At 39.6% G+C, this 26476-nt stretch overlaps 1 protein-coding gene, 1 long non-coding RNA gene and 1 pseudogene across 5 annotated transcripts in view; 1 reads left to right on the plus strand and 2 right to left on the minus strand.

Moving 5' to 3' along the window:
• LOC148758385 (uncharacterized) overlaps window positions 1-3370 on the minus strand; it is a 44205-nt gene extending 40835 nt beyond the window's left edge. Inside the window, exon 1 of one of the 2 annotated variants that reach the window (XR_016021115.1) lies at window positions 3144-3370. This is a non-coding gene — a long non-coding RNA (uncharacterized LOC148758385). The remainder of the gene's footprint in view (window positions 1-3143) is intronic. The other variant, XR_016021116.1, reaches the window with a different exon arrangement.
• Window positions 3371-3496: 126 nt separating this feature from the next.
• RPN1 (ribophorin I) overlaps window positions 3497-26476 on the plus strand; it is a 51697-nt gene continuing 28717 nt past the window's right edge. Inside the window, exons 1-4 of one of the 3 annotated variants that reach the window (XM_019717189.3) lie at window positions 3497-3631; window positions 12155-12242; window positions 22037-22101; window positions 25838-26144. In XM_019717189.3, the coding sequence (XP_019572748.1) occupies window positions 12240-12242; window positions 22037-22101; window positions 25838-26144 (375 nt within the window). In that variant the 5' untranslated portion in view covers window positions 3497-3631; window positions 12155-12239. Of the gene's footprint in view, window positions 3632-9992; window positions 10028-12154; window positions 12243-18788; window positions 19153-22036; window positions 22102-25837; window positions 26145-26476 lie in introns of those variants that run through there. The other 2 variants (XM_074340485.2, XM_019717188.3) reach the window with 2 other exon arrangements.
• Window positions 5755-9946, minus strand: LOC109437765 (heterogeneous nuclear ribonucleoprotein A3-like; annotated as a pseudogene).

Raw genomic sequence — 26476 nt, forward strand, 5'->3', positions numbered from 1 at the left:
ATCCATACAATGGAATATTCAGCAGCCTCTAGAAGGAAGGAAATTCTGACATATGTTACAACATGCATGAACTTTGAGGATATTATGGTTAAGTAAAATAAGCCAGTCAGAAAAAGATAAATACTATATGGTGCTACTTATATGAAGTCTCTAAAGTAGAGACAAAAAGTAGAATGGTGGTTGCAAGGGGCTGGGGGGTGGGGAGGGCAGAATGAAGATGTATTGTTTAATGGTTACAGAGTTTCATCTTTTTATGAGATGAATGACTTTTGGAGATTGGTAACATAATAATGTGAATATATTTAATGTCACTGAACTATACACTTAAAAAAGATTAAGATGGTAAATTTTATGCTATGTGTATTTTACCACAATTAAAAACTAAAAATAAATTTAAACATATGCAGTAGGTGCTTCATATTAAATACTAAAGCATGATGAATGGATGAATGAGCCTCAGAAACAGTGGCTAATGTTTCTGAGACATATGGACAGATGCTCCAAAGAGGTAACTGTGAGCTGAAATAGTGCAGGAGATTGTTGGCAACGGGGCATCTCTGGAAATGGCTTGCAGACCATAACCCCCTGGTGTGGAGGCCTCGCCATTTTCCAAATGGAGATAGGAAGCCTGAGGCCCTGAAGCCAGTGGATCTGCCATCACTCCAACTTCTTGTAGGCTTCCTCTATTAACTATCATCCTGTTGTCACTTGCTCCAGCCCCTTGACCAGAATTCTCCTGCCTCTGAGTTCAGTATTCGTTCCTTAACTCTGAGGTTGAAATATTACCAAATTAGAGACCATTTATTGAGTGTCTACAGTATGTCCTGCATCAAGTGCTTTATGTACATTATTCCTAATTACTATTTTCACAGTGACTCCATGAGAGAGGTTTTGTGATTTTTGTCTTACTCATGAAGAGATTAAAGTCCTGAAAGGTTAACTTACTCAAGGATACGCAATAAAAAGTTAAGTTCCTTCCATTGTTCCACATGGCCTCTAAGATGATAAAAATAATATGATCCCTACAGCAACTAGCATATTTTTAAAGCCCCCCTAAGGTCTCAGAGGTAAAAATGTACTATATGAAGCAACTCAGGGTTGACTCAAAATAATAATTGCTAATATTTACTGAGCATTTAGTACGTTAGGAACTTGGCTAAACTCTAATTACATTACCACACGTAATACATCCAGTAACCCAGGTATGTGTAAGAGTATTGACTTGTCAGTGACTGACACACTAGTAAAGGCTCAGTAATGGTCAGCTGCTTCATGAAGGAGGATTGATACTTCTTTCACATTCAAATATGATTCCCAAGATCAATACCAATTCTGCAACTGCTACTATTTTATTTTTTTTAGCATTAGAAACACATTTCTGGATGATTTTAAGGCAGAACTTGGTTTGAATTCTAATTCAATGCTACCATTGTTTTCCATGGTAACAACCCTAAAAACATAGGAAGATCTACCAGCAACAAAAGAAGCCACTGAGAATATGAGGTCTGACAATTAAGTTTGTGAAATTGTTGCAAAGATGTTGCTAAACTTTTTTTTATATCAGAGGCATTATTCATTACGAATTTGTACCAACTGGACAAACAGTTAACCAAGTTTACTATTTGGAAGTGTTGAAAAGGCTGTGTGAAAAAGTTAAGACAACCTGAACTTTTTGCCAAAAATTCATGGCTCTTGCATCATGACAATGCACCAGCTCACACGGCTCTATCTATGAGGGAGTTTTTAGCCAGTAAACTGTATTGGAGCACCCTCCTTACTCACCTGATCAGGCCCCCAATGACTTCTTTCTTTACCCAAAGACAAAGGAAATATTGAAAGAAAGACATTTTGATGACATTCAGGACATCAAGGGTAATAAGATGACAACTCTGATGGCCATTCCAGAAAATGAGTTCCAAAATTGCTTTGAAGGATGGATAGGTGCTGGCGTCGGTGCATAGCTTCCCAACGGGAGTACTTTGAAAGTGACTGTAGCGATATTCAGCAATGAGGCATGTAGTACTTACATCTAGGATGAGTTCGCAAATTTAACTGGCATACCTCATATGTGCGCTTGTAGCAGAAAGGCATTCATTAATCCAACAGATAGCTTGTAAGTGCCTTCTATTTGCCAGTCCAAACTCTGTTTCCCCTCCTCCCATCAATGACCCCCCCAAAAAAAACCAAACCCTCTTATGCCCCCCCCAAAAAAAACAGCTAATTTCAAGAGGGTACCAGTTGAAACATGGATTTGGATCCTTTACAGCAAGTTCTACAGTACTGACCCTCAAAATTTTATCCTTACAAGTTGAATCTCATGAATCTTTATTAAATGTCCTGGTTCCAGCTGAACAAAAGCCCCCGTTTTTCTAAATGTACTATTCTCCCTCTATTACATAACCTTTAAATCATGTAACAAATATTTGCAAAACTTGTTTTTCCTCCCATCCCCATTCCCCATCGTTTCATTTTAATTCCTCTTCTTTAGACTAGGCAATTACGGTTACCAGTGTCTCAGTCCTTCCAGAGATATGTTATGCCTTTACAAGCTCATATATATCTTTACCTATGTGGAGCATTAAAAAAAAAAAAAGAAAGAAAAGAAAAACGCGAACCATGGCATATCGATAACACATTTTTCTGCACTTTGCTTTCTTTCACTTAATGTATCTTGGAGTTGGTTCCACATTAGTATATAAACTGCTGCTTTGCTCTTTCTAGCAATGACGTTATTCCTCTAAAAGAATGGATTCTCATTTATTTCACCTTATCATTCTCTGGTCTCGTGGCTCAATATAGGAGAAAGTCTTTTTGTCTACATGAGTCGATCTGAACGTACTAGGAATTCCCATTCTGCCCACCTCTCTAAATCGTCAAGACGGAAAACTCCTTAATTAGGTACAATGAGGTATCCCTAACCCCAACTGGCGCTGGGAAGAGCCTGGATAGCGAGGACGCAGATGCGGCTCTCACCTTTCCCCCGTGTACCCTATAGCCCAGCCCCACCCTACGCTGAGGGCGGGGCCGGCCGAGGGGCGGGCAATCTCAAGCACACAAACTTCCATTTTCCCCGTCTCCATCAGCGCCCGCAGTGGGTGCCGCCATCTTGTACTTCTGGACACCTACCACGTCAAGAAAAATACCTGTTAACTCCGCGCCAGCCATCGTTTACGAGAAGCCTGTGTTGCAATTACTTCCTTCAGGTCACCGCGTTGACGAGAAACGGGAAAGCCTCTCAGCGTTCCTTTCCACCACAAAGGAAGCAGCCATCCGTACAGCAAACCCCTCCATTTGCGGAACTGGCTTGCTCACGTGACAAGGGAGGTGCGAGCCAACATAGGCGACTCTCTCTCCCTCTGGCGGTGGGGCCCAAGCAGCGACGCCTGCTTTGACTTGGAGATTCTGCTTCCGGGTCGGCTTGGGCGGGTTTTTGTGGTCGTCCGGGTCCCGGCGGTGAACGCCAAGCTGGGGCGAGGCTGGGTTTGGGATCTGAGCCTGCGCATAGGGATGGGGCGTGGCGGAACGTCGGGATGGGAAACCCGGGAATGAATCCAGTGTTTGTTAAGGGTCCCTGCGTGGTCTGTTAAATCTCTCCACCACCGGGTGAGGCATGTACTGTTACCATTTACAGGTGAGAAAACAGACTCACTTTTCTTGTCCACCATGCTAAACCCTGGCAGAGATGGGATTAGAAGTTCCTCCCCCCGTTCCTGTAAAATGCGATGACAATAATGTGGGAAATTGTTGCGAGGATTGAGTTTTCAGGTTACAGTGCCTGGTTGTTAACTATATTAGTTTCTTCTCCCAAGAAGCCAGACCACACAGCCTTGTCCCTGACCTGTGGCTGGTGGTGATGGTGCTTGGTAGCACCTGGCTATTCGCTCTCAGGAACTTGACTGAGGTTGGGCAGTCCCTGGGAAGCTTTCCTGGCTCTGTCTCAGGAGTTGGCAGCTTGGCCTCCCATGGAGGGCTCCTACTTGTCAGGAAGGAGGAGGACTAAACATCTTTGGTACTCACACTTCCCAAGATCCATACTACCAACTTCCTAAGAAGTTGCAAATAGTGATTTGAGGAATCTTTAGATAACATTACCTGCTGTACCTGCTTCAAACCATCAATCAGACCACCTCCAATTCCATCAGGATAGTTTTCAGTTTCTGGAAATTTGATCATTCCAGGTGTTCAGGAGATCTCTCTTTAAAGTTCCAAAATACCTTCATATCTGTTATCAATTTCCACACTGGTTATTATCGCCTCAACAGGGATATGTTTAACACTTAGTTAAGGGCAAGTATGAGTCACAGAGTTTTCATCAGCATCATCACAATCCTGGGTGAGAATCCAGTTCCTGGAGAATATGCTGTTTCTGTCCTTGGGAAATGCACAGGTTTTTTAATCCACGTGTGAAAATGCGCAAATGTTACTGCCTCGTGGAAGATACAATATAAGGAAGTTTATTTTTCCATGACTCTCTAACAGATTGAAATTCCACAATATTGTCCTTAAAGTGATGAATGCCATTCGTGCTGGACAACACAAACCAAAACGAACAGGAACATTAGGCCTTTGCATTTTTATCCACATAATATGTATAATTATTGCTTTATGCAGTTGTCTTATAAATGAGAAAGAAGAGCTACAAACAACAAGTACATTTATGTTATCTTTTATATTTACCCTAGTAGTTACCTCTATTGGTTCTCTTTATTTTTTCATTTGTAATTGAGTTACTGTCTAGTCATTTCATTTTAACCTGAAAGATTCCCTTTTGCATTTTTTGTAGTGCAGGTCTGCTAGTAACAAATTCTCTCAGTTTTTGTTTGGGAAAGTCTTAATTTGTCTTTTATTCTGTTATTATAGCATATTATATTAATTGATTTTTGGGATGTTAAACCAACTTCACATTCTTGGGGAAAAGTCCACTTGACCATGGTATGTAGTTCTTTTTATATGTTGCTGGGTTTTGTTTGCTAATATGTTGTTGAGAACATCTGCATACATCTATAGTTTTCTTCTCTTGTGATGTCTTTCTCTGGTTTTGGTATCAGGATAATATTGGACTCCTAAAATGAGTTGGGAAGTGTTTCTTTCTTTTGTGTTTATGATAAGAATTTGTGAAAAATTGGTATTAATTCTTCTTTAATGTTTGGAAGAATATACCAGTGAAGCTATCTGCTCCTGGGCTTTTCTTTGTGGCTAGTTTTTAAAATTACTAATTCAATAACTTCACTTATTATAGGTCTGTTCGGATTGTCTATTTCTTCTTGAGTCAGTTTTGGTAGTTTGTGTTTTCTAGGAATTTATCCATCTCATTTGGTTATGTATATGTTGTTTGCATACAAATGAACACATAATCCTTAATTGTTTGTCTGAGGTCAGTAGTAATATCCCCTCTTTCATTTCTGATTCTAGTAGTTTGCATCCTTTCTCTTTTTTTTCTTGTTCAATCTACCTATAGATTTCTCAGTTTTTTAAAATCTTTTCAACGAACCAGCTTTTGATTTAATTGATTTTCTTTGTGTGTTTCTATTTCATTAATTTCTGCTCTAATCTATAATATTTCCTTCCCTCTGCTTTCTTTGGGTTAGTTTGTTCTTCTTTTACTAGTGTCTTATGGTTATTGGCTTCAAACCTTTTGTTTTTATTAAAGTTTATTGGGGTGACAATTGTTGGTAAAGTTACATAGATTTCAGGTGTACAATTCTGTAATACATCATCTATATATATCACATTGTGTGTTCACCACCCAGAGTCAGTTCTCTTTCCATCACCATATATTTGATCCCCTTTGCCCTCATCTCCCAACCCCCTCCCTCCTTACCCTCTGCTAGCCACTAAACTGTTGTCTGTGTCTATGAGTTTTTGTTTCTTCACTTCTTTGTCTTGCTCTTTTGTTGTTTTCAGTTTTATATACCACATATCAGTGAAATCATATGGTCTCTACTTTTTCTATCTGACTTATTTCGGTTAGCATTATAATCTCGACATCCATCCATATTCTTGCAAATGGTACTACAGTGGTACCTCGGTTTTTTAACGTAATCCGTTCCAGAAGACCATTCAAGTTCTGAAACGTTAAAAAACCGAGGCACAGTTTCCCCATGGAAAGTAATGCAAAATGGATTAATCCATTCCAGACCTCTAAAATCAACCCCTAAAACTGCAAATTTAGCATGAATTTTACTATCTAATGATACCATAGATCCATAAAATTTACGGCATTCGTAAACCGAAATGTTCGTCAACAGAGACATTCAAAAACCAAGGTACTACTGTATTTCATCTTTTCTTATGGCCAAATAGTATTCCACTGTGTATATATACCACAACTTTATCCATTCATTTATTGAAGAACACTCTGGTTGTTTCCATGTCTTGGTCACCATAAATAAAGCTGCAATGAACATTGGAGCACACATGTCTTTTTGGATAAAACTTTTCAGATTTTTTGGGTAGATACCCAGGAGAGGGATTGCTGGGTCATATGGTAATTCTATTCTTAATTTTTTTGAGGAACCTCCACACTGCCTTCCATAGCAGCTGCACCAATCTGCATTCTCACCAACAGTGTATGAGGGTTCCTTTTCCACAGCCTCTCCAACACTTGTTACTATTTGTCTTGTTGATGATAGCCATTCTGACGGGTGAGGTGATATCTCATTGTGGTTTTGATTTGCATTTCTCTGATGATTAATGATGTTGAGCATTTCTCTGATGATGAGTGATGTTGAGCATTTTTTCATATGTCTATTGGCAATTTGTGTGTCCTCTTTGGGGAAATGTCTCTTTAGGTGTTCTGCCCATCTTTTAATTGAATTGTTTATTTTTTTGTTGTTGAATTGTATGCGTTCCTTGTATATTTTGGATATTAGCCCCTTATTGGAGGCGTTGTTTACAAAAGTCTTCTACCATTCGGTTGGTTGCCTCTTTTATTTTGTTGATTTCTTTTGCTGTGCAGAAGTTTTCAGTTTGATATAGTCCCATTCATTTATTCTAGCTTTTACTTCTCTTGCCTTTGGAGTCAAATTCTAAAATGCTCTTTGAACCCACGGTCCATAGGTTTAGTATCTATGTTTTCTTCTATGCAGTTTATTGTTTCAGGTCTTACGTTTACGCCTTTGATCCATTTTAAATTAATTTTGGGACACGGTGACAGACAGCAGTCTAATTCATTCTTTTGCACGTGGGTTTCCAATTCTCCCAGCACCATTTATTGAAGAGGCTGTCCTTTCTCCATTGTACGTTTTTGGCTTCTTTGTCAAAAATTACCTGTCTGTATTTCTGGGGGTTTATTTCTCTATTCTATTCCATTGATCTGTGTGTCTGTTTTTCTGCCAATAACATACTGTTTTGATTATTGTTGCTCTGTAGTACAAAGTGAAGTCAGGGAGTGTGATACCTCTAGCATTGTTCTTTTTTCTTAGGAATGTTTTGGCTATTCGGGGTCTTTTGTGGTTCCATACAAATCTGATCATTTCTTGTTCTATTTCTTTAAAAAATGCCATTGGGGTTTGATAGGGATTGCATTAAACTTGTATATTGCTTTGGGTAATATGGCCATTTTAACTGTGTTGATTCTTCCAATCCATTAACATGGAATGTCTTTCAATTTTTTTGTGTCTTCATTTCTTTTAAAAATGTTATACATTTTTCAGTATATAGGTCTTTCACATCCTTGGTTAAGTTTATTCCTAGGTATTTTATTCTTTTTGTTCCAATTGCAAAAGGAATTTTTTTTTTAAATTTCTCTTTCTGAGATTTCATTGTTAGTATATACGAATGCAATGGACTTTTGTACGTTGATTTTGTAGCCAGCAACTTGACTGTATTCGTTTATTGCTTTGAATAGCTTTTTGGTGTAGTCTTTAGGGTTTTCTATATAAAGCATCATGTCATCAGCAAAAAGTGACAATTCTTCATTCCCAGTTTGGATACCTTTTATATCTTTCTCTTGCCTGATTGCTCTGGCTAGAACTTCCTTCCAATACTATGTTGAAAAGCAGCGGTGATAGGGGACAGTCCTGTTGTGTTCCTGAATATAGAGCGAAGGGCTTCAGTTTTTCACTGTTAATTATGATATTAGCTGAGGGTTTGTCATATATGACTTTTTTTTGTTTGTTTGAATTTTGAGATTTTTCATTTGAAGGTAAATCTTAATGCTATTGAAGTCACAAATATGCTAATTTAAATACCCAATTCTATTTATCTAAAACACACATTGCAAACATACAAATACCTATTCTCTCCATGTGTCAGAGCCCATTTATTTCATGGTTTGGAAATGGGGAGAATAGATTCCCCTTAACTGCAAGTCAGCAGGTGTTTCTTTACAGTTAACTTTAGCAAAATTCGTACAAAATAGTAATTAACAATGATCTTCTTTACTTGTTAACTCACAAGGAAACACCTTCAAAACTGCATTTTGTTAAAGTTTCTGTACTAAAATGTAGAAAAACTGAACTACACAAATATTGAAAAGTTAAAAATTCCTTAATTTTTTATTCCTGGTACCACTACCACAATTTACAGGGCAATATACCTGATGTAATGAAAAGAAAAAAGAAAAAGACAAAGCTACAACAGATAAAAGACCTCAGGAATGTACACCTAATTGACACTACATTGCATTAATCAATAGCTGCACTTTTTGCAAACTGTGGCTATGACAGTCCTGAACAAGAAGGGTTTCCTGTTTAAGCTGCAGTAACTTTTCTGACTATGGATCATCGTTCCTTATGTGGCAGATTTTTACAGTTCCTTTAATGTATTTGGGATGACTGTCTCAAAGTAACCTGCAGCTTTCCTGACAACTCCTCGCTCTCTCTCCTGCTAAGAACTATAGCCCTTTTGTGCTGAGTTTTTAGAACCTTCTGCTACCATATCCACCACTTCCACCACCAGATCCATAACCACCACCATAGGGACTGCCCGAGCTTCTTCCACCAAAACTGCCCCCCTTCATGGGTCCATAATTTGATTGTTGTTGTCCACTATAATTTCCAAAATCATTGTAGTTCCCACCACCACCATAGTTACCGCCAAAATTCCCTTCATTGTAACCATCATATCCTCCACCACCACCATAGCCTCCTCTACTGCTATAGCTAGGACCACCGCCATAGTTGCCACCATCACCTCCAAATCCATTATATCCACCATCACCTCCTCCATAACTACCTCTGCTGCCACCGCCACCACCATAGCCTCCTCTTCCACCAAAGTTTCCACTGCGGCCAAAGTTACTCCCACCACCTCCGAAGTTTCCTCTGCAACCCATAAAGTTGCCAGATCCACCTTCACGACCTCTTTGTGATCCAGCAGACTGCATTTCTTACTTAGAAAGGGCCTTTTTCACTTCACAATTATGCCCATTAATAGTGTGATATTTCTGAACAACAATTTTATCAACTGTATCATGATCATCAAAAGTTACAAAAGCAAATCCTCTTTTGTTCCTACTCTGCCTGTCTTCCATAACTTCTATGGTTTCAGTGTTGCCATACTTTTCAAAGTAGTCTCTCAAATTATATTCTTCTGTATCTTCTTTATACCACCAACAAAAATTTTCTTCAGTGTTAGATGGGCACCAGGCTTTACAGAATCCTCTCTGGAAACAGCTCACTTTGGTTCTACTACGTGCCCATCAACCTTGTGTGGTCGAGCACACATCGCTGCATCCACCTCTTCAACACAAGAGTAAGTAACAAAACCAAAGCCCCTGGAACGTTTTGTTTGGGGATCTCTCATTACCACACAATCCGTGAGTGTGCCCCATTTCTCAAAATGTTCTCTTAAACTATCATCTGTAGTTTCAAAGCTCAGACCACCAATAAACAGTTTCCTCAACTGCTCTGGTTCCTTTGGATCATGGCCCTCCTCCCCCCCAGTGGCGGCGGCGATGGCTGGAGTCGGGCTGGGGGCGACTGGTCAGCGGTTTTACCTCCATTTTGAGACCGGACTTGCCTCTTCCAACTCAAGTTCAATATGGGACCTAGAGGAAGAGGCCTATGACCTTTATTATGTTAAGGTATTTTCCTTCTATACCTATTTTATTAAGTGTTTTACTCATAAAAGGATGTTGTATTTTGTCAAACACTTTTTCTACATCTATTAATATACTCATATGATGTTGTCCTTTATTTTGTTTATGTAGTGTATCACGATCGATTTGCATATATTGAACCATCCTTGTGCCCCTGGGATGAACCCCACTTGGTTGTGATGAATAATCTTTTTAATGCATTGTTGCATTTTATTTGCTAGAATTTTGTTTAGGATTTTTGCATCTGTATCCATCAAAGATGTTGGTCTGTAATTTTCTTTTTTGTGTTATCCTTATCAGGTTTTTGACATCAGGGTATTGTTGGCCTCATAAAATGAGTTAGGGAATATTGTATTGTCTCTTCTTCAGTTTTTTGGAAGAGTTTGAGTAAGACAGGTATTAGATCTTCTTTGAATGTTTGGTAGAATTCACTAATGAAGCCATCTAGTCCTGGACTTTTGCTTTTGGGGAGGTTTCGGACGAATGATTCAATTTCCTTACTGGTGATTGGTCTATTTCGATTTTCCCATTCTTCGTGATTCAGCCTAAGAGGGCTATATGTTTCTAAGAACTTGTCCATTTCTCCTAGATTATTGAATTTGGTGGCATACAGTCCTTCATAGTATTCTTGGATGATCCTTTGTATTTCTGTGGCATCCGTGATAATTTCCCCTCTTTCATTTCTGATTTTGTTTATTTGTGTCTTTTCTCTTTTTATCTTAGTGAGTCTAGCCAAGGGTTTGTCAATTTTATTAATCTTTTCAAAGAACCAGCTCATTTTTGTGTTGATTTATTCTAATGTCTTTTTGTTCTCTATTTCATTTAGTTCTGCTCTGGTTTTCATTAGTTCCTTCCTGCTGTTGACTTTGGGTTTCATTTGTTCTTTTTCTAGTTCTTTAAGATGTAACATGAGGTTATTATCTGGGATTTTTCTTATTTCTTGACCTAGGCCTGTAATGATACAAATTTCCCTCTTAAAATTGCTTTCACTGCATCCCAAAAATTTTGGTAGGATGTATTTTCTTTGTCATTTGTTTCTGTGTATCTTTTGACCTCTCCTCTTATTTCTTCTTTGACCCAGTCATTCTTTAAATGTATGTTGTTCAATCTCCACACATTTGTTGTTTTTTCTGCTTTCTTTTTGCAGTTTTAACCAATTTCAAAGCCTTGTGATCAGAGAATATGCTTGGTATGATTTCAGTCTTCTTAAATTTGCTGAGGCTAGTTTTATGTACCAATATATGGTCTATCCTTGAGAATGTTCCATGTACACTAGAAAAGAATGTATAGTCTGATATTCTAGGATGAAGTGCTCTGTCAATGTTAATTGCAGTGGTACGTCGGTTTTCGAACGTAATCCGTTCCAGAAGACTGTTAGAATTCTGAAACGTTCGAAAACAGCTGACAGCTAGGCCTCCCGATCTTGCACTTAGCAGAAGCCGCATGACATGTTTGACTTCTGAAAACCAAAGCATTTATTTCTGGGTTTACAGTATTCATAAACCGAAATGTTCGTCAACGGAGATGTTTGAAAACCGAGGTGCTACTGTGTGTCCATTTCATCTAATGTGTCATTTAGAGCTGATATTTCTTTTTTTTTTTTTTAAGATTTTTTTTCTTTAATTGGGGAAGGGGAACAGGACTTTATTGGGGAACAGTGTGTTCTTCCGGGACTTTTCCGAGTCAAGTTGTTGTTCTTTCAATCTTGGTTGTGGAGGATGCAGCTCCAGGTCCAGTTGCCGTTGTTAGTTGCAGGGGGCGCAACCCACCAACCCTTGTGGAAGTCGAAACGGCAACCTTGTAGCCATCTGGCCAGCTGGGCGCTGAGCGGCAGCTCATTGACTTCATTCTAATTGAGGAGGGCGCATTTCGCTGGCCTATGTGGGAATCGAACCGGCAGCCCCATTGCCCAGAGCTCGCTCTCTAACCAACTGAGCCACCCATCTACCCTGCAGAGGCTTTAAATTGTTGTGTTTGTATAGTTTTCACCAGTTTCATGGAGAAGCATGTGAATGGAACTCCTGATGCTGTCAATCCTTCACCCATCTCCTCTATTTTTGAAGGATATTTTGTTCATGTAGAATTATTGGTTGACAATGCTTTTCTTTTCAGCATTTTGAGGACATTGTACTGCCTTCTGGCCTCCGTGATTTCTGATAAGAAATCAACTGTTAAGCTTATCGGGGATTCCTTGTACATGGTAAGTTATTCCTCTTTTGCTGCTTTCTGGTTTTTTTTTTGTTTTTTTTGGTTTTGACCATCAGTAACTTGTGTTTTTTTTTAAAAGATTTTATTGGGGAAAGGGAACAGGACTTTATTGCGGAACAGTGTGTACTTCCAGGACTTTTTTCCAAGTCAAGTTGTTGTCCTTTCAGTCTTAGTTGTGGAGGGCTCAGCTCAGCTCCAGGTCCAGTTTCCGTTGCTAGTTGCAGGGGGTGCAACCCACCATCCCTTGCGGGAGTCGAACCAGCAACCTTGTGGTTGAGAGGACGCGCTCCAACCAACTGAGCCATCTGGGAGCTCAGCGGCAGCTCATTTCAAGGTGCCCTGTTCAATCTTAGTTGCAGGGGGCTCTACCCACTATCCCTTGCGGGACTCGAGGAATTGAACTGGCAACCTTGTGGTTGAGAGCCCACTGGCCCATGTGGGAATCGAACCTGTAGCCTTCGGAGTTAGGAGCATGGAGCTCTAACTGTCTGAGCCACCGGGCCGGCCCAGTAACTTTTGTTTTTAATTAGTTTCAGGTTTACAAAACAATGCAATAATTAGACATTTCACCCCTCATAAAGTGATAACCCCCCTCTGCCATCTGTTGCTGCTTTCAAGATTCTCTTTTTGTATTTGCCTTTTGTCAGTTTAATTATGATGTGTCTAGGTATGGATCTCTTTGAATTTATCCTACTTGAAGATATTTTCCTTTAGTTCTTCGAATATATTTAAAATAGCTGATTTAAAGTCTTTGTCTAATAAGTCCAATGTTTGGTTTCCTTAGGTACAGTTTCTATTCACTGCTCCCTTCCCCCCGATATGGCCATACTTTCTTGTTTCTTTACATGTCTCACAATTTTTTGTTGAAAACTGAACATTTGAAATAATATCCTGTGGCAACTCTGGAGATCAGATCTCCTTTTTCCCGGGGTATGTTGTTTTTGTTGTTGCTGCTATTTGTTTTTTTATGACTTCCAGGAACAAATTCTGTAAAGTATGTATTTTTTGTCATGTATGGCCACTAGATTCTCTGATCATTTAGTTTGGTGGTCAACTAATGATTGAACAGAGATTTCCTTAAATGTCTGGAGCCATTAAATCTCCCAACCTTTGCTGAGGGGTTCTGTGTGCTTGTTAGTATACACCTTCAATGCTCTTGCAGGTAGTTTGTAGTTCCACCTTATCCGTTACTTTTTGTTTCCACAGAGCATCAGGAACAGCCCGCAGTGAGAGCTTAGAGCCTTCTCAGGTATTTCCTGGGCATGTGCACAGCCCTACACTTGTATGTGGCCTTCTAGATCCCAAGAATATGGGGACATCTCATTCCCCAGTTTTTCCTTTCGAGTTTTTTCAGTCAGCTTGTTTACCCCCATTGCCTCATGTATTTGTGATGCTTAAAAATCACCACTGATGGTTTTCAACAAATGTCTCTGGAGAACAACATACCCTATGAGCTCTGAGTCAGGTAAAATAAAGACAAACATTGTGAGTGGGATTTTCCAGGGACCTGTCAGCCAGTCAGATAATGACAATTATTTGGGAGTTGAGTTTTGGAGGAGCTCTACTCTGGTCTTTGCCCCCAGAGGCTGCTAGGCTGGTTTCTACCATGATTGGTTTTCAGTGCTACCACACACTGGAAAGAGTGGAATCAGAGTAAGTCAACTTAAAATGCCACAAACTCACTGTTCTTCCTGAGAGTCAGCTGTTTTTCTTGAATAAATCCTCCCTGGGTTGTTACAATCTTTCAGTTAATTTTCAGAGTTCTAAAAATGTTGATTTTGACCATTTTCCCCAGTGTTCTCATTGCATTTATGGAGGAGAGTTTTGGAGAGCCTTACTTTGCCATTCCTGCTGATGTCTTATCCATACAGTATTTACAGAAGTCTTTACCTTTCATCTCTTGATAGATGACCACATAGGATGTTTTCAATTTTTATCATTACGAACAAAGCTCTATGAACATTTTTGTCTATGTAGCCCAGGACACATGTGCTCACATTTCTCTAGGGTATATGTCTAGGAGTGGAATTGCTAGGCTATAGGACATGCATATCTTTGGTAGACCATGCCAAACTGTTTCCCAAGTAGTTACTCCAACTTATAGCAGGGAATGAGAGTTCTTCTTGATCTATATACTCACCAACAGTTGGTATCGTGAGACTAAAAATATTGCCAGTTGGTGAATATATCATGGTATCTTATCATGGTTTTAATATGCATTTCCCTCATTATGAAGGACGTTGTATGCCTTTTCATCCTTGTTGGCCGTTTGAATAATTTATCCTTTGGAAGTGCCTGGTCAAATCCTTCTGCTTATTTTTCTACTGTACTGTCTGTCTTTTTCTTATTAATTTGTATTTTCTTATATATTTTGGGTATGACTCCTGTCTGTGGGATATGTTCCAATGATCTTCTCCCATTCTGTGGCTTGCTTTTCACTTAAAGCATCTTTTAAAAAATCTTTTTATTTTTGAGTTTTGGATTTAGAGAAGAGCTGAAAAAATAGTAGAGAGAGTTCCTGTCTGCTCTCAGACTATCAGTCTGCACAGCTGCTAGTTTGCCCCTTTTATCCTTCACCCAGCTTTCCCTTGTGTGAACATCTTACATAATGATAGAATGGGAGTGGGCATAATTTTTTTAAAGGTCCCAATAGTAAATAATTTAGGTTTTGTCAGCCACATGGTCTCTGTTCCAACTATGCAACTCTGTTTTTGTAGTGTGAAAGCAATCATAAACCATACGAGGTCAGTGGGTGTGACTGTATACCAATAAGACTTCATTTACAGAAGCAGGTAGTTGGCCTACAGGCTGTAGTTTTCAGACTTCTGTAGCACAGGAAAGGAACATGCCCTCCTCTTCTCCTCCTTTATTCCCATTAGGTGGATTGTAGACTTTATGGAGGAAGCAGGACCAGCCATCTTGGATCATGAGATGGAAGCCATGTGTTAAGGATGAGAGAGTAATCATATTGAAAAAAATGTAGGTTCCTGGGTTCCTTACGATTTTTTACATGAGAAATAAACATTCTTCTTGTTGAATCCATTGTTGTTTGGAGATTTTGTAATAGTAGTTTATACTGCATACTACCATTCCTGGTTTGAGCTGGGGGTCTTCTATCATTTGCCACCAAAGGAGCTTTGAGTAATATATATAATAATAGGGATGTGGGGGTCTAAAGAAAAGAATTGTTTTGACCATTCTTCTGTGGGTAATTGATGGGCTCAGTATTTGACTTTGTTTCCTGTATCTGGTTAGTTCTGTCTTTCCAAAATAGGAGAATACGGAGGTTTCACTGATCTGCTAATGTGCAGAGTGGTATTTCTCAAATTTACTTAACTGAGTGGAAACACTTTTCTACACCTTTTTACTGAGCACCTGTGACATTCCACGTACTCTGGGAGTCATCATGGAGAAGGATGAACTGAACCTAGGTGTTCCCCTTTCCTATAAAGAAAGGCAGATGCACAGACAACCCTCAAGGGGACACAGAGGTAAGGGGGGTTAATTGTCTGTGTGTGTGTAAGATTCATGAATTGTTCTCAGATGATTTTAAATGTACTGACCAGAAATGAGCAGAGGGAACAGTAAATAGGTTTGGGGCTTTTAATTAAAAGGAATCGTATGGGCAAAAACATCACAATTTCTTGACGTACAGGCCACAAACACAGGTATACAAGAAGTATAAATACCGAGGGTGCCAAAAAAGTATATACACATTTTAAGAAAGGAAAACACTGTATTAAAATAATGCTGATGGTAACTACTTTGAGCACCTCTTGTAATTGCAGAAGTCAAACATGACTTGTTATTGGTATATATTGAGTGTTATGGTTTTAATACGGTTTTTTTTCCCTTGCTTAAAAAGTGTATACATTTTTTTGGCACCCTCTGTATATTTACTTGTATAACATATCTTTATTTCTGTTTCCAGTTCCCTTTTCCTCTGGGTGATAGAAAGTTAATCTTGGTCAATTTGTTTTTTTTCTCTTCTTTTCCCAGGTTGCGCTAAGTCCTGGGAGTGGGATGGAGGGCATTGCTTAGTGCCAAGTCGGGGAGCACTTGGTACTTGCTAGTATGTATCCATTCTGGCACCCACTGGGACAATCTCCCTCCTGTGATACTGGAACTGTCAGTCTGAACAGCTGCTAATTTGTTCCTGGCACAATATTGTGATTTCCTTCCTAAGTCCATCTTCCCTCCATCCTCCAGTCTGTCTAACTTAATAGGAAAAGAAAGAAGGAATGTACTGGAAGATTATGGGGTAGCTTACAGAGTCAATGGAGGAGCAGACATTGATAAGTTGGAAACTAAAGAAGGATCCAGGCCAACTTTTTAGGACCTCCAGTAGAGATGAATTAGTACAGCAATTTTCAGGTGTAGTTGCTGTTTTAAAGATTCAAGTTTATGGGTGTGGCCTAGATTGGGCCTCATTACTTCTCTTCTGCCAATGGTGTTTGGAGCATTTTGACTGTTTCCCCAAATGGAACTAATGAAAGTTCCTTAAAATAATTGTGGAGTGCTGGTAGACACAGACTGCTCATTGTCTACCAGACATCTTTTCTCTCATTCTTTCTCACCAAACCACATTCTCTGCTAAAAATAGATATTTTCCTGCTTGTCTTTCAGATGGGTAGGAGTGGCCTGTGATGTAACTCAAAGCTCAATAAATGGTGCTTTGGGGGGTGAGGGGGTGAATGAATTCATGAAAATAATGTAAATAGCTTCAATGTTTAGAGAATTTTTTGGCAGTAGTTTCTAAAATAAAAAATAATATACCATTTACTCATCATTAACACTTCTTAGGGACAGATGCAATTTGTGCTCTCTCCTTGACTCTCTTTGCAAGGAGACAGAAGAAACGGGTAGCGGAGTATAACTGCCTCCTAGGAGTATAACTAGGTGGCTGGAGAACAGAAGATAGAGACTGACTTGCCGCTGTATACCTTTTGTGGTTGCTAGTCTCCAAAATGGTCCCCAAAAATCATAGTCTCCTGGTGGTACTCGCAGCCTTGCAGAATCCTCTTCTGCATTGTACTGGGGTTGGCTGTCACCAATAGAATATGGCAGAATTGATGGTATGTCATTTCTGAGATTACATTACAAAAGACACTCAGGCTCCTGTCTCTCTGACACCTGCCAATAGCCACATGAGTGAGCTGTCAGCTCAGGCTACAGTCTCTGGAGACTGGACTGGGGCTAGAAGATCTGCCCCAAACTCACTTAAGTTGTTGGCAGGAGGCATCAATTCCTCCTCAGGGCTGATCATGACATGGTTTTCCCTGGAATAAATGATGAGGGGAGAAGTGGGGAGGGAGAGAGGGAGGTGTGGAGAGAGAGAGAGAAAGACGGACAGACAGACACACCAGGACACCGTGAACAAGGAAGAAGTTATCCAGGGGAAACTGAAGGTCTGAAACTCCAGGATAACTCAGGGATAGCTTTGCTGTATAATTGTCATTTGGTGGAAAAAATAAGTTTTTTCATTCATTTGGGACCTGGTGCATGTCCCTAGATTTGCAACCGACTGCTGCCAAAGAACTTCCCTGTACTGTATTTTTAAAAATGACTATGTTAAAGGATTTAACATTTTCCATTCTGGCATTGTTGTTGGGGAGTCAGGATATCAGGTTTCTAGTCCCAGTTCTGCTCTTAAATAACTGTGACTTTGGGTAAGTTACGCTCTCTAGACCTGTATGTCGTATTTGGGAAATAAGGGTTAGATTAGGATCTTTCAATTTGTGAAAACCTTGGATTTTATGCAACAGCTTGGGGTAGTGGAAAGAGCTACATTTTGGAGTCAGTCTAGGTTTCCAAACAACCTGACATTTACTGGCTTGGATACATGAGTTTACTCATCTATAAAATGGGGTAATAATGTTTGTAATGAAAACCTCATTTATTCATTCAGTGTTTATTGATCACCGATGTACTACATGCTGGGATCATGGGATGAACAATCCCTGCCCTCAAAAGAGCTTACCTTTTGTATTACTTTCAAATTACCACAAACTTAGTGGCTTAAAACACAAATTTATTATGTTTATAGTTATTTAGGACAGAAGTCTGAAATGGGCCTCACTGGGATAAAGTCAAGGTGCTTTTGGTTTGCCTGATGTTTCTGATGGTTGCATTGAGGTGATGCATTTTCAGCAATTCTGTGACAGTACTACAGAAGTGAAGGGCACCTTCGGTATAGGTGTCTTATAATGGAGATGTTAAGGTGGTGCCTGCCAGGATTCTCCAATGTAAATTTACTATTTTCCCCTTTGTAATTACTAAACATTTTAGGGGAAATTACTTTGAGACTGCAGATATCCTGTTTCTGCTTAAACTTTTTCTTAGGCTTTTACTTTCTCCATTTGAGCTAAATTTTACTGTCTCTCAAGGAGTAGAAAGACCAGTGTTATTGCAAAGAAGAAAGCTAGGAGAGAGCAGATGGCAGTGGCTAGTTCCGGTAGAAACTAAATAAAGACCCACGCAATCAGGCGCCGGCGAGCCGCCCGTTGCCCTGGAAACGGGGTCCTTCCGCCCCGGGTGCCGCCATCTTGTGGCGCCAGCCTGGGCCCAATGAACGACTGCGCGGTGGCCGGAGGCGGGGCGGCGGCGCTTCGTGCGGCCTGCATCTCTTCTCAGCCCCGGTCATGGAGCTCCCAGCCGTTCGCTTGCTTCTCCTCCTGCTGTTCGAGGTCTGGGCCCCGGCGCCGGGCAGCGCCTCCCCCGAGGCACCACCACTGGTTAACGAAGACGTGAGACGCACGGTGGATCTGAGCAGCCACCTCGCCAAGGTGACGGCTGAGGTGGTCCTGGCGCATCCGGGCGGCGGCTCCACTTCCCGCGCCTCCTCCTTCCTTCTGGCCTTGGAGCCGGAGCTCGAGGCCCGGCTGGCGTACCTCGGCGTGCAGGTGAGTGGGGAGGCCTCCGCCGCTCCGAGCGCCTGTACTCTGAGCCCAGGCGTCGGGGCGGCAGCTCCTCCGCTCTGGACACGTCAGCATAAGTCTGGTCTGGTGCGGTCTGCACCTCTCTGTCGAGCGAGCACCTCCAGGGCCGCTAGTGTGGCCTCGCGCTGGTGACGTTGCGGGGAGCGAAATTACTTGCCCCAGTAAAACGAATAGCCTTAGTGAAGGGCCTAGTATGCGGCCCATGTGTACCGAACCTTCCCTTCAGTTTTCACGACTTAAGATGGCGGCACCCGGGGAGAAAGGACCCCGTCTCTAGGGCAACGGGCGGCTCGCCGGCGCCTGATTGCGCACGTCTTCCTTTATCTAATTCTTGGACTGGAGGGAGAATGAGTTGTAATGAGCTTAATTTCTCTAATTCAGTATCTGGACTAATGTAGGTGCTTCTTTCTAGATATCCAATACAATCAGAAATGTAATAGGCTCTGTGTTTAATTTGTGATCATTTGTAACCGTTGTTAATATACCACTTAAGGTTGCTAATGAACGCTTTTGAAAATTTTATCCTTAGTTTTAAAAATCATGCAAGTAATATATGCCCATTTAAACTGTACGGAAAGGTAAAGTCCATTTCATTCCCTTCTTTCTGCCGGTTCTCATTCTTACACTTCATTTCTTAAGTTTGCTTGTGTACTTCCAGGTATTTCAGTGAAGACTCAACGAAAGAAAAGAAAATGTTGGCTTTGGGAATAGAAGGAATATACAAATACAGAACTTTACTTTTTGTTATTATTTTCATTAAACATCCATTAAGTGATTACCCAATTATTTATTAAGAGGTGAATAGTCATTACAGTGTCATATTTCTTCTAAGCACACCTTACTTTCTGACTGAATCTGGAGCTATAAAGCTGAGTTTATAGAGATTATACTTCTGAAATGACTCCTATTCCCATTCATATCTTGTCCATTATGAAATGCTCAGTTCTACTCAAAGGTTTGTGGACAGATGGATTAGAACTTCATTTAAATTTGTGCTGCCACATTTGTATGTTTTGAATGTTAAATCCCATTCTAAGCTAGTCCTGATTTAATGAGGTTGCTACAGTATAATAAGACTCCAGCAGAAATAACTAATTTTGCCATCATGCTGGAGAATGCTTATAAGCTGGGTTACTGTACTGATTCCTTATTGAGAATCTATTTTGTGTCACTGTTGTGGTAAGTATTTTAAGTACATTCTCACTTAACCCTTATAGCAACCCTTGAGGTTTACTGCAGGTTAGGAGTCTGCAGTCTGGGAGGCTAAGTTTTTTGTTTAACCCCCCCATGTGAGGTTTAGAGTGGTGAGTGAGTTAGGACTTAGGTTAGGTTTGTTTCAAACTGTGATTTTTACTGTCCCACATCGCCTTTTATGGCCTAGGTGGCTATGAGGTAGCACTGTGTTGGGGTATAATGCTTGTATTCTCATCACCTGATATACTCAAAATTATTTGTTAATTTTGTCCAACAGAAAGACCACGTCAATGGATATATGTGTTCCTTTATATCCCTATCCCAATGGGAAACATAACTGGATAATACACTTAATACAGAAGTTTTGTATTTCCCAACAGTTGATTTGGAGGCTTTGGTGAAGTTGCTAGAAATTTTTTCATAGAGATAATGTTGGGGAGAAAAAGGCAGCTTAGCTCTTCTGGTATTTTGGTTGCGGACTGTTTTCAAGCTTCTGAATTTGAAGTCCAACCCCAACTGAAACAGTTCAGAGATGCCTGGAGAGCTTTTAAAGCCAAATTCAACTGCCTCTGCTTAGTTCTCATTCTAAAAAAAAAATCAGTGGATTGCCTTCAACCCTACATACAGAATTCTAGGAACTGGTAGAAGGGACCATGGTGATTATTGACGAGGAGCCACTGGTTCCTCATCTTACTATCAAGGACCCATCTTATTTTTCCTCTTGTATGGATACTATATTTGAAATATTTTGTCTCTCTAATCTTTTGTTAAAAAATAATATTTCTTAAGAGTGATACACACGAGTGTACTAGAATGTCCCCATTGTGATAAGATTCTAGTCAAAGTAATGAAACTTGTTATTTTTATTAGCCTGCACAACTTTATTGAGGATAATTGTATGATGACTTGTAGGCTGTTTGAAATACTAAAAATAGCTTCCTCATTATAGCTTTGTATACCCTGTTGGCAATTAGTGCTTCAGTGTTAAAAGGTAGGCTTAATTTTGGTGGAGGTTGGGTTCGCAAAGAGATAGGCAGTATGTGTAAGTTTTCTCCTTAATAGTTCTATAGTCTCATGATTTGAGGTGCCTACTGTTTTTCAGACCCTGCAGCCTGTTGGAGTTAACATCCTTTTTTTGGTTACACATCCTGCTACAGTGAAGGATAAGAACAGGGAGTGTGTCAAACGGTGGCCATTGGCTTGTTCGCCCCATGGACTTTTGCCACTGTTAACTTCTTTTGTGCAAATAAAAACAATTTTGGTCATGCATGAGACTTCTACAACAATTAACAGTATTTATTTTCTGTGTATATGGGTGTAAATGAAGAAGAAAATGTCCAGAAAGAAGCCTTTCAGGACTTTATATTTGGAAGTGTAAAGTGTATTTGGAGGTGTAATTTTTATGTGTATGTGTATATTTGATCAGTCAGGAAAACGTTTTGTATTTATAGAGCTTATATAACTTACTCAAAGCAAAAGTAAATCCTTGACAATGTTCTCGTGTTTCAAATGAAAAAAAAAATTGTTACTGAAACCAGAATTCAATCTTTAAAAAGTTCTTGTAGTTTGAATATTTTAGAAGCTGTTGGTTAATTGTTGACTCAAAATTTAAAGGCCAAAAACAAAAAAGAATAACCTCCTTTGTCCTTTATAGGTGAAGGGAGAAGATGAGGAAGAGAACAATCTGGAAGTACAAGAAACCAAGATTAAGGGTAAAAGGTAAGCTAACGAACAGTTGGAATATCTATATCTGCCTCTTCTTGTTATATCCTATTAGGATTAGATCATAAGGTAGGAGAGTTTCTTAGGAAGTGCCTGGTATATTAGAGGTTGTTTCAGTATAGTGTGTGGTAGCAGGCAACAGTATATAATATATTCTGGACCCATTTATGAATTAATACATAAAATATACTTAGAACAGTATGATGTCTTTTCTGATAATTAATGCTGCAATTGGATTCCCCGGTGGCTGTTTGTTTTACAACAAGAAAGTAGTTACTTTCCATACCAGGTCTCTAATCTATGTGGGGACTAGGGATCGCCAACCAATAGATGGGGAACCAATGAGAACTCCAAGCTGTTTGCCTCCGCAGATACCCTCCCATCAATGGCTGACTACTATCCTGTTTTTCAAGCGGCAGATATCCTTCCCCATCCCCACCTCCATATCTCATCTTTTAAGACTTCAGGGCATGAAAAGTGAAGCTTCTTTGCAGGAGGTAGCCTGAACTCTGTGAAGGCCTGGGTTGGATTTGCCTTGTTCTCTGCTTTAACCTTAGCACAGTCTGGGACCTGGCACTTATTATTTATATTGATACACTTAATAAGGATAGTTTTCAAATACACATAAAAGGCAGAACGAATTAAATAAAGAACACCTATATATCCCATCACCTAGCTTCAATTATCAATATTTTGCGTGATATGTGTTAGGCACTGGAATATTTGTTGAATGAATGATGTGGGAAGAAAAGATGTTTTTAGCTCAGTGATTCTTACTGAAGTAAACATCCTACAATGCCCAGGACAGGTACCCCGTTCTAACAAAGAACTGTCCACCCCAAAATGTCAGTAGTGCTAAAGTTAAAAAACCTCGCTTCAGTTTATGCGTAGTTTATCATAGGAAGAAATTAAAAAATTGGTTCTTGACCAGCAAATCATTGTGCCTTACAACTAGCAGTCCCTATGTGATTCGGAAAATGTTAAATTGGGTCTCCCTGCTTGCCAGAGTTTTAAAAACTTTCTTCTCATTCATTTTGAGTTTTTTAAAAATAATGAGAAGCTGATCTAGCAATAACTGTATTTTATGTATATGTCTGTATATACATGATTTTACATATGGGTATAAATGGGATCATACTTAAATTTATTCATCTATATAAAGCTTAATAGTAACATTAAACAAGTCACTGTCACATAACCCTAACATGACAACTTACATGTTTTTGTTCTGGACTATGTCCACTTGCAGATACATTTTTACATAGGTTCAATTACACTGTGATCCTACTTTTTAATCTTTTTTTCCTCATGTAACGTTTCCTGTATTCTGTATGGTCTTCATAGTTGTTTTTTGTTACATTTAATCTTCATTGAGTTGCTTTGATTTCATTATCTGAGGAGCCAAATTATAATGCATGGTGATTACCTTGATTTTTCTGTTGTAACCTCAGAATGCATGAAATGGGTATCTCACCAGCCCTGAGGATGCCAGATGAGTTAGCCTTAAATACGTTGTTATTAAGACTTTTTTTCTTGTAAGTATTTCAGAGACACCTCTCTGGCTATTTGAGGACCCTATCTATGTTTACTGGCTTTGGCTTACGGTCTGCAGCACATCTCTTGGAGAGCCAGGATGGCATAGTTGTTATGAGTGTGGTCTTATATAGCCTTACTGCCTGGGTTCGAATCCTGTCTCTGTTACTGCTTACTGGCTTTGTGTCCCTGGGAAACGGCTCCTCAGTTTCCTTCTCTGCTAGGTAATATCTACCTCTTACGATCATGGTTAAAACTCACTTTCACTAAATTAATACATAAAATATACTTAGAACCTGGTACATAATAAGTGCTCAGTAAATTTTGACTTAATCCCTAAGAGGACTAACCAGTGAGAAGGAGCAGTCCAGGCAGAAACATCTGTAAAGATAGAGGGGTTTGACATTTCATGGAGTGTTTAGTTAATTGGGCCTTCAGAGTGGCTGTTGCTTAGAGGAAGGTGGAGGTGGTGTAAGGAGGGCTGAGGTCAGTTTAAGGATTGCTTTATATACCATTTTTAGGGGTGTAGACTTTACCCTGTAGTCAGTTCAGAACTTTTAAAAACTTTTTTTGACAACATACTGTTTGTTTTTTATTCCTACTTATGAGTACACACATTACACAGACTTGTCTTTATTTCTCGGTCCTGCCACAGAAACTGACATGCACTGGGTATTCATCTCAGTAAATCTGTTTCTGTAAGTGAATAATTGTTTTAGTTTACCTGACAAAACTAAAAAAAAAAGTCCTTTACAAAATGTTCTTCCATTAGGTTAGGTCCAGTAAAAGAGCTGTAGAAAGCTGTCTGCTTCTTAGACACCATTATATTCAGCTCTCTGTTGCTGTCCAGCCTTTTATCAATCAGAAACCTTCATTAGCTAGTGCTTCTGCATTTCAATAAGAATTGATGTTCATAATGATGACCCTGGAACACTGAATGGTTCTGAAGTGTTTCTGAATCATCAAAACAAGATTCAATTATTTAACATGAAAATTAAGGTGGGAGTGACACCGTCAAAGTGTGTTGATGGGCTGGAGGGAGATAGAGATTAGGAGATTAATTGGAAGAGATGCAATAATCTAGGCAAAAGATAATGGTTTGAATTGAGGAGGCAATGGAAAGCCAGGAAGGGATAGACTTGAGAGATATTCTAAGACCGGATAAACCTGATATTGGGGACAGGATAGTGTGAGGCATCAGAAAATGCCTGAGATTTCTAGTTTAGAGTGGTTAGACTATAGCAGTATTAATAGAGATAGGAAATTGGTATCATGAATGATATTGGATATGTTGAATTGCCTATGGGGGTGGTCAATAGAGTTGTGAACATTTGAAAATTTGAGTTTAGAGTTCAGGACAGAATGGGATGAGAAGCAGATTTGGAACTTGAAGGCAAGAATTTGTTAAGACTGTTTCTGGAGAAGGTATAGGGCTTATATTTTGAGTAGGTATTTCAGGATAGTGTTATGAAGTATAATGGTGTGACTGATGAAGACATTTAAGAACGCTAAATACCATGGAAGCATGTTAAAATGCTTTCAGTTTTCCACTTACGGTTTCTGGGTCTGTAAAGAATTGGTAGAAACTCAGGTTCATTTCTTAGTTAATACTCTGAAGTTTAGTAGTTTCCAGGCCATCTCTTTTTCTTAAAAATGCTAGTAGCTTTATTTCTTTCTGGTTATGAGAGTGATAACAAGTTCATTATAAAACAAATTAGAAAAAACAACAAAATGAAGCTTACCCTCAGACAGTTACTATTAAACATTGCATGGCACATTCATTGAAATATTTCTTACACATACAATTGTATGTGTACATATTTTTAAATGGAATCATACTGTGTCATTTGTAAACTGATATGTTACTTACATTGTACATGGAAATGTTTAATATATATGTAGATCCAAGCGTCTTTTTTAGTGGCTGTCAATATTCCATTGTGTGGCTTTCTGCTGGAATGTTTTTAACTATTATCCTGTTGTTGGACATTTAGCTTGTTTTATCCTCTTTTACTATTATAAACAACCTTGAGATGAACATCCAAATATTTGTCTTAAAGGGCCTAAATTAATAGGTTAAAGGTGATCTCTTTTAACTGCTTTCATCTTGGGTAAAAAATTTTGCTGTGACTTTGAGTTGCTAGCTCTGTTTTTAATTTCCTTTATGTCTTAATTTTCTTGCCTTGTTTTTTTCCTCCAGTGGGAAATTCTTCATGGTGAAGCTCCCAGTTGCTCTTGATCCTGGGACCAAGATTTCAGTCATTGTGGAAACAGTCTATACCCATGTGCTTCAGCCATATCCAACCCAAATCACCCAATCAGAGAAACAGTTTGTGGTGTTTGAGGGCAACCACTATTTCTACTCTCCCTATCCGACAAAGACACAAATGATGCGTGTGAAGCTTGCCTCCCGAAATGTGGAGAGCTACACCAAGTTGGGGAACCCCACGCGGTCTGAGGACCTCCTGGATTATGGACCTTTCAGAGACATCCCTGCCTATAGTCAGGTAAGCTCAGTCTAACCCATCCCTTTCTACTTCAGAGAATGTCTTCTAGAATGACAACTAGTTGGTAGGCTTGGGTAATGTGGGGTGTGTGGAAATCCAAGATCATTGCTCGGTTTTTTAACCTGCTGTGGAATGATTCCAAGGGGTCATCTTTCTCATTTTGGGAGTACCGATAGAGGCTAAAAGTTTAGGAATGCTTTTTAAAGGAGGTAGCATTTGGGCAGTTGGGGGAGAAGGAAACAAAGCATTCTGGGCATGGGCAATAAGAGGGCCAAAGGCCTAGGGATGGGAAAATGTGTGGTGTGCTGTCTAGTGTGGGTCGGATAGCTGCT

Source organism: Rhinolophus sinicus, chromosome 4 (assembly GCF_057876585.1).
Source record: "Rhinolophus sinicus isolate RSI-liver-muscle chromosome 4, RSI-T2T, whole genome shotgun sequence".
Taxonomy (NCBI): domain Eukaryota; kingdom Metazoa; phylum Chordata; class Mammalia; order Chiroptera; family Rhinolophidae; genus Rhinolophus; species Rhinolophus sinicus.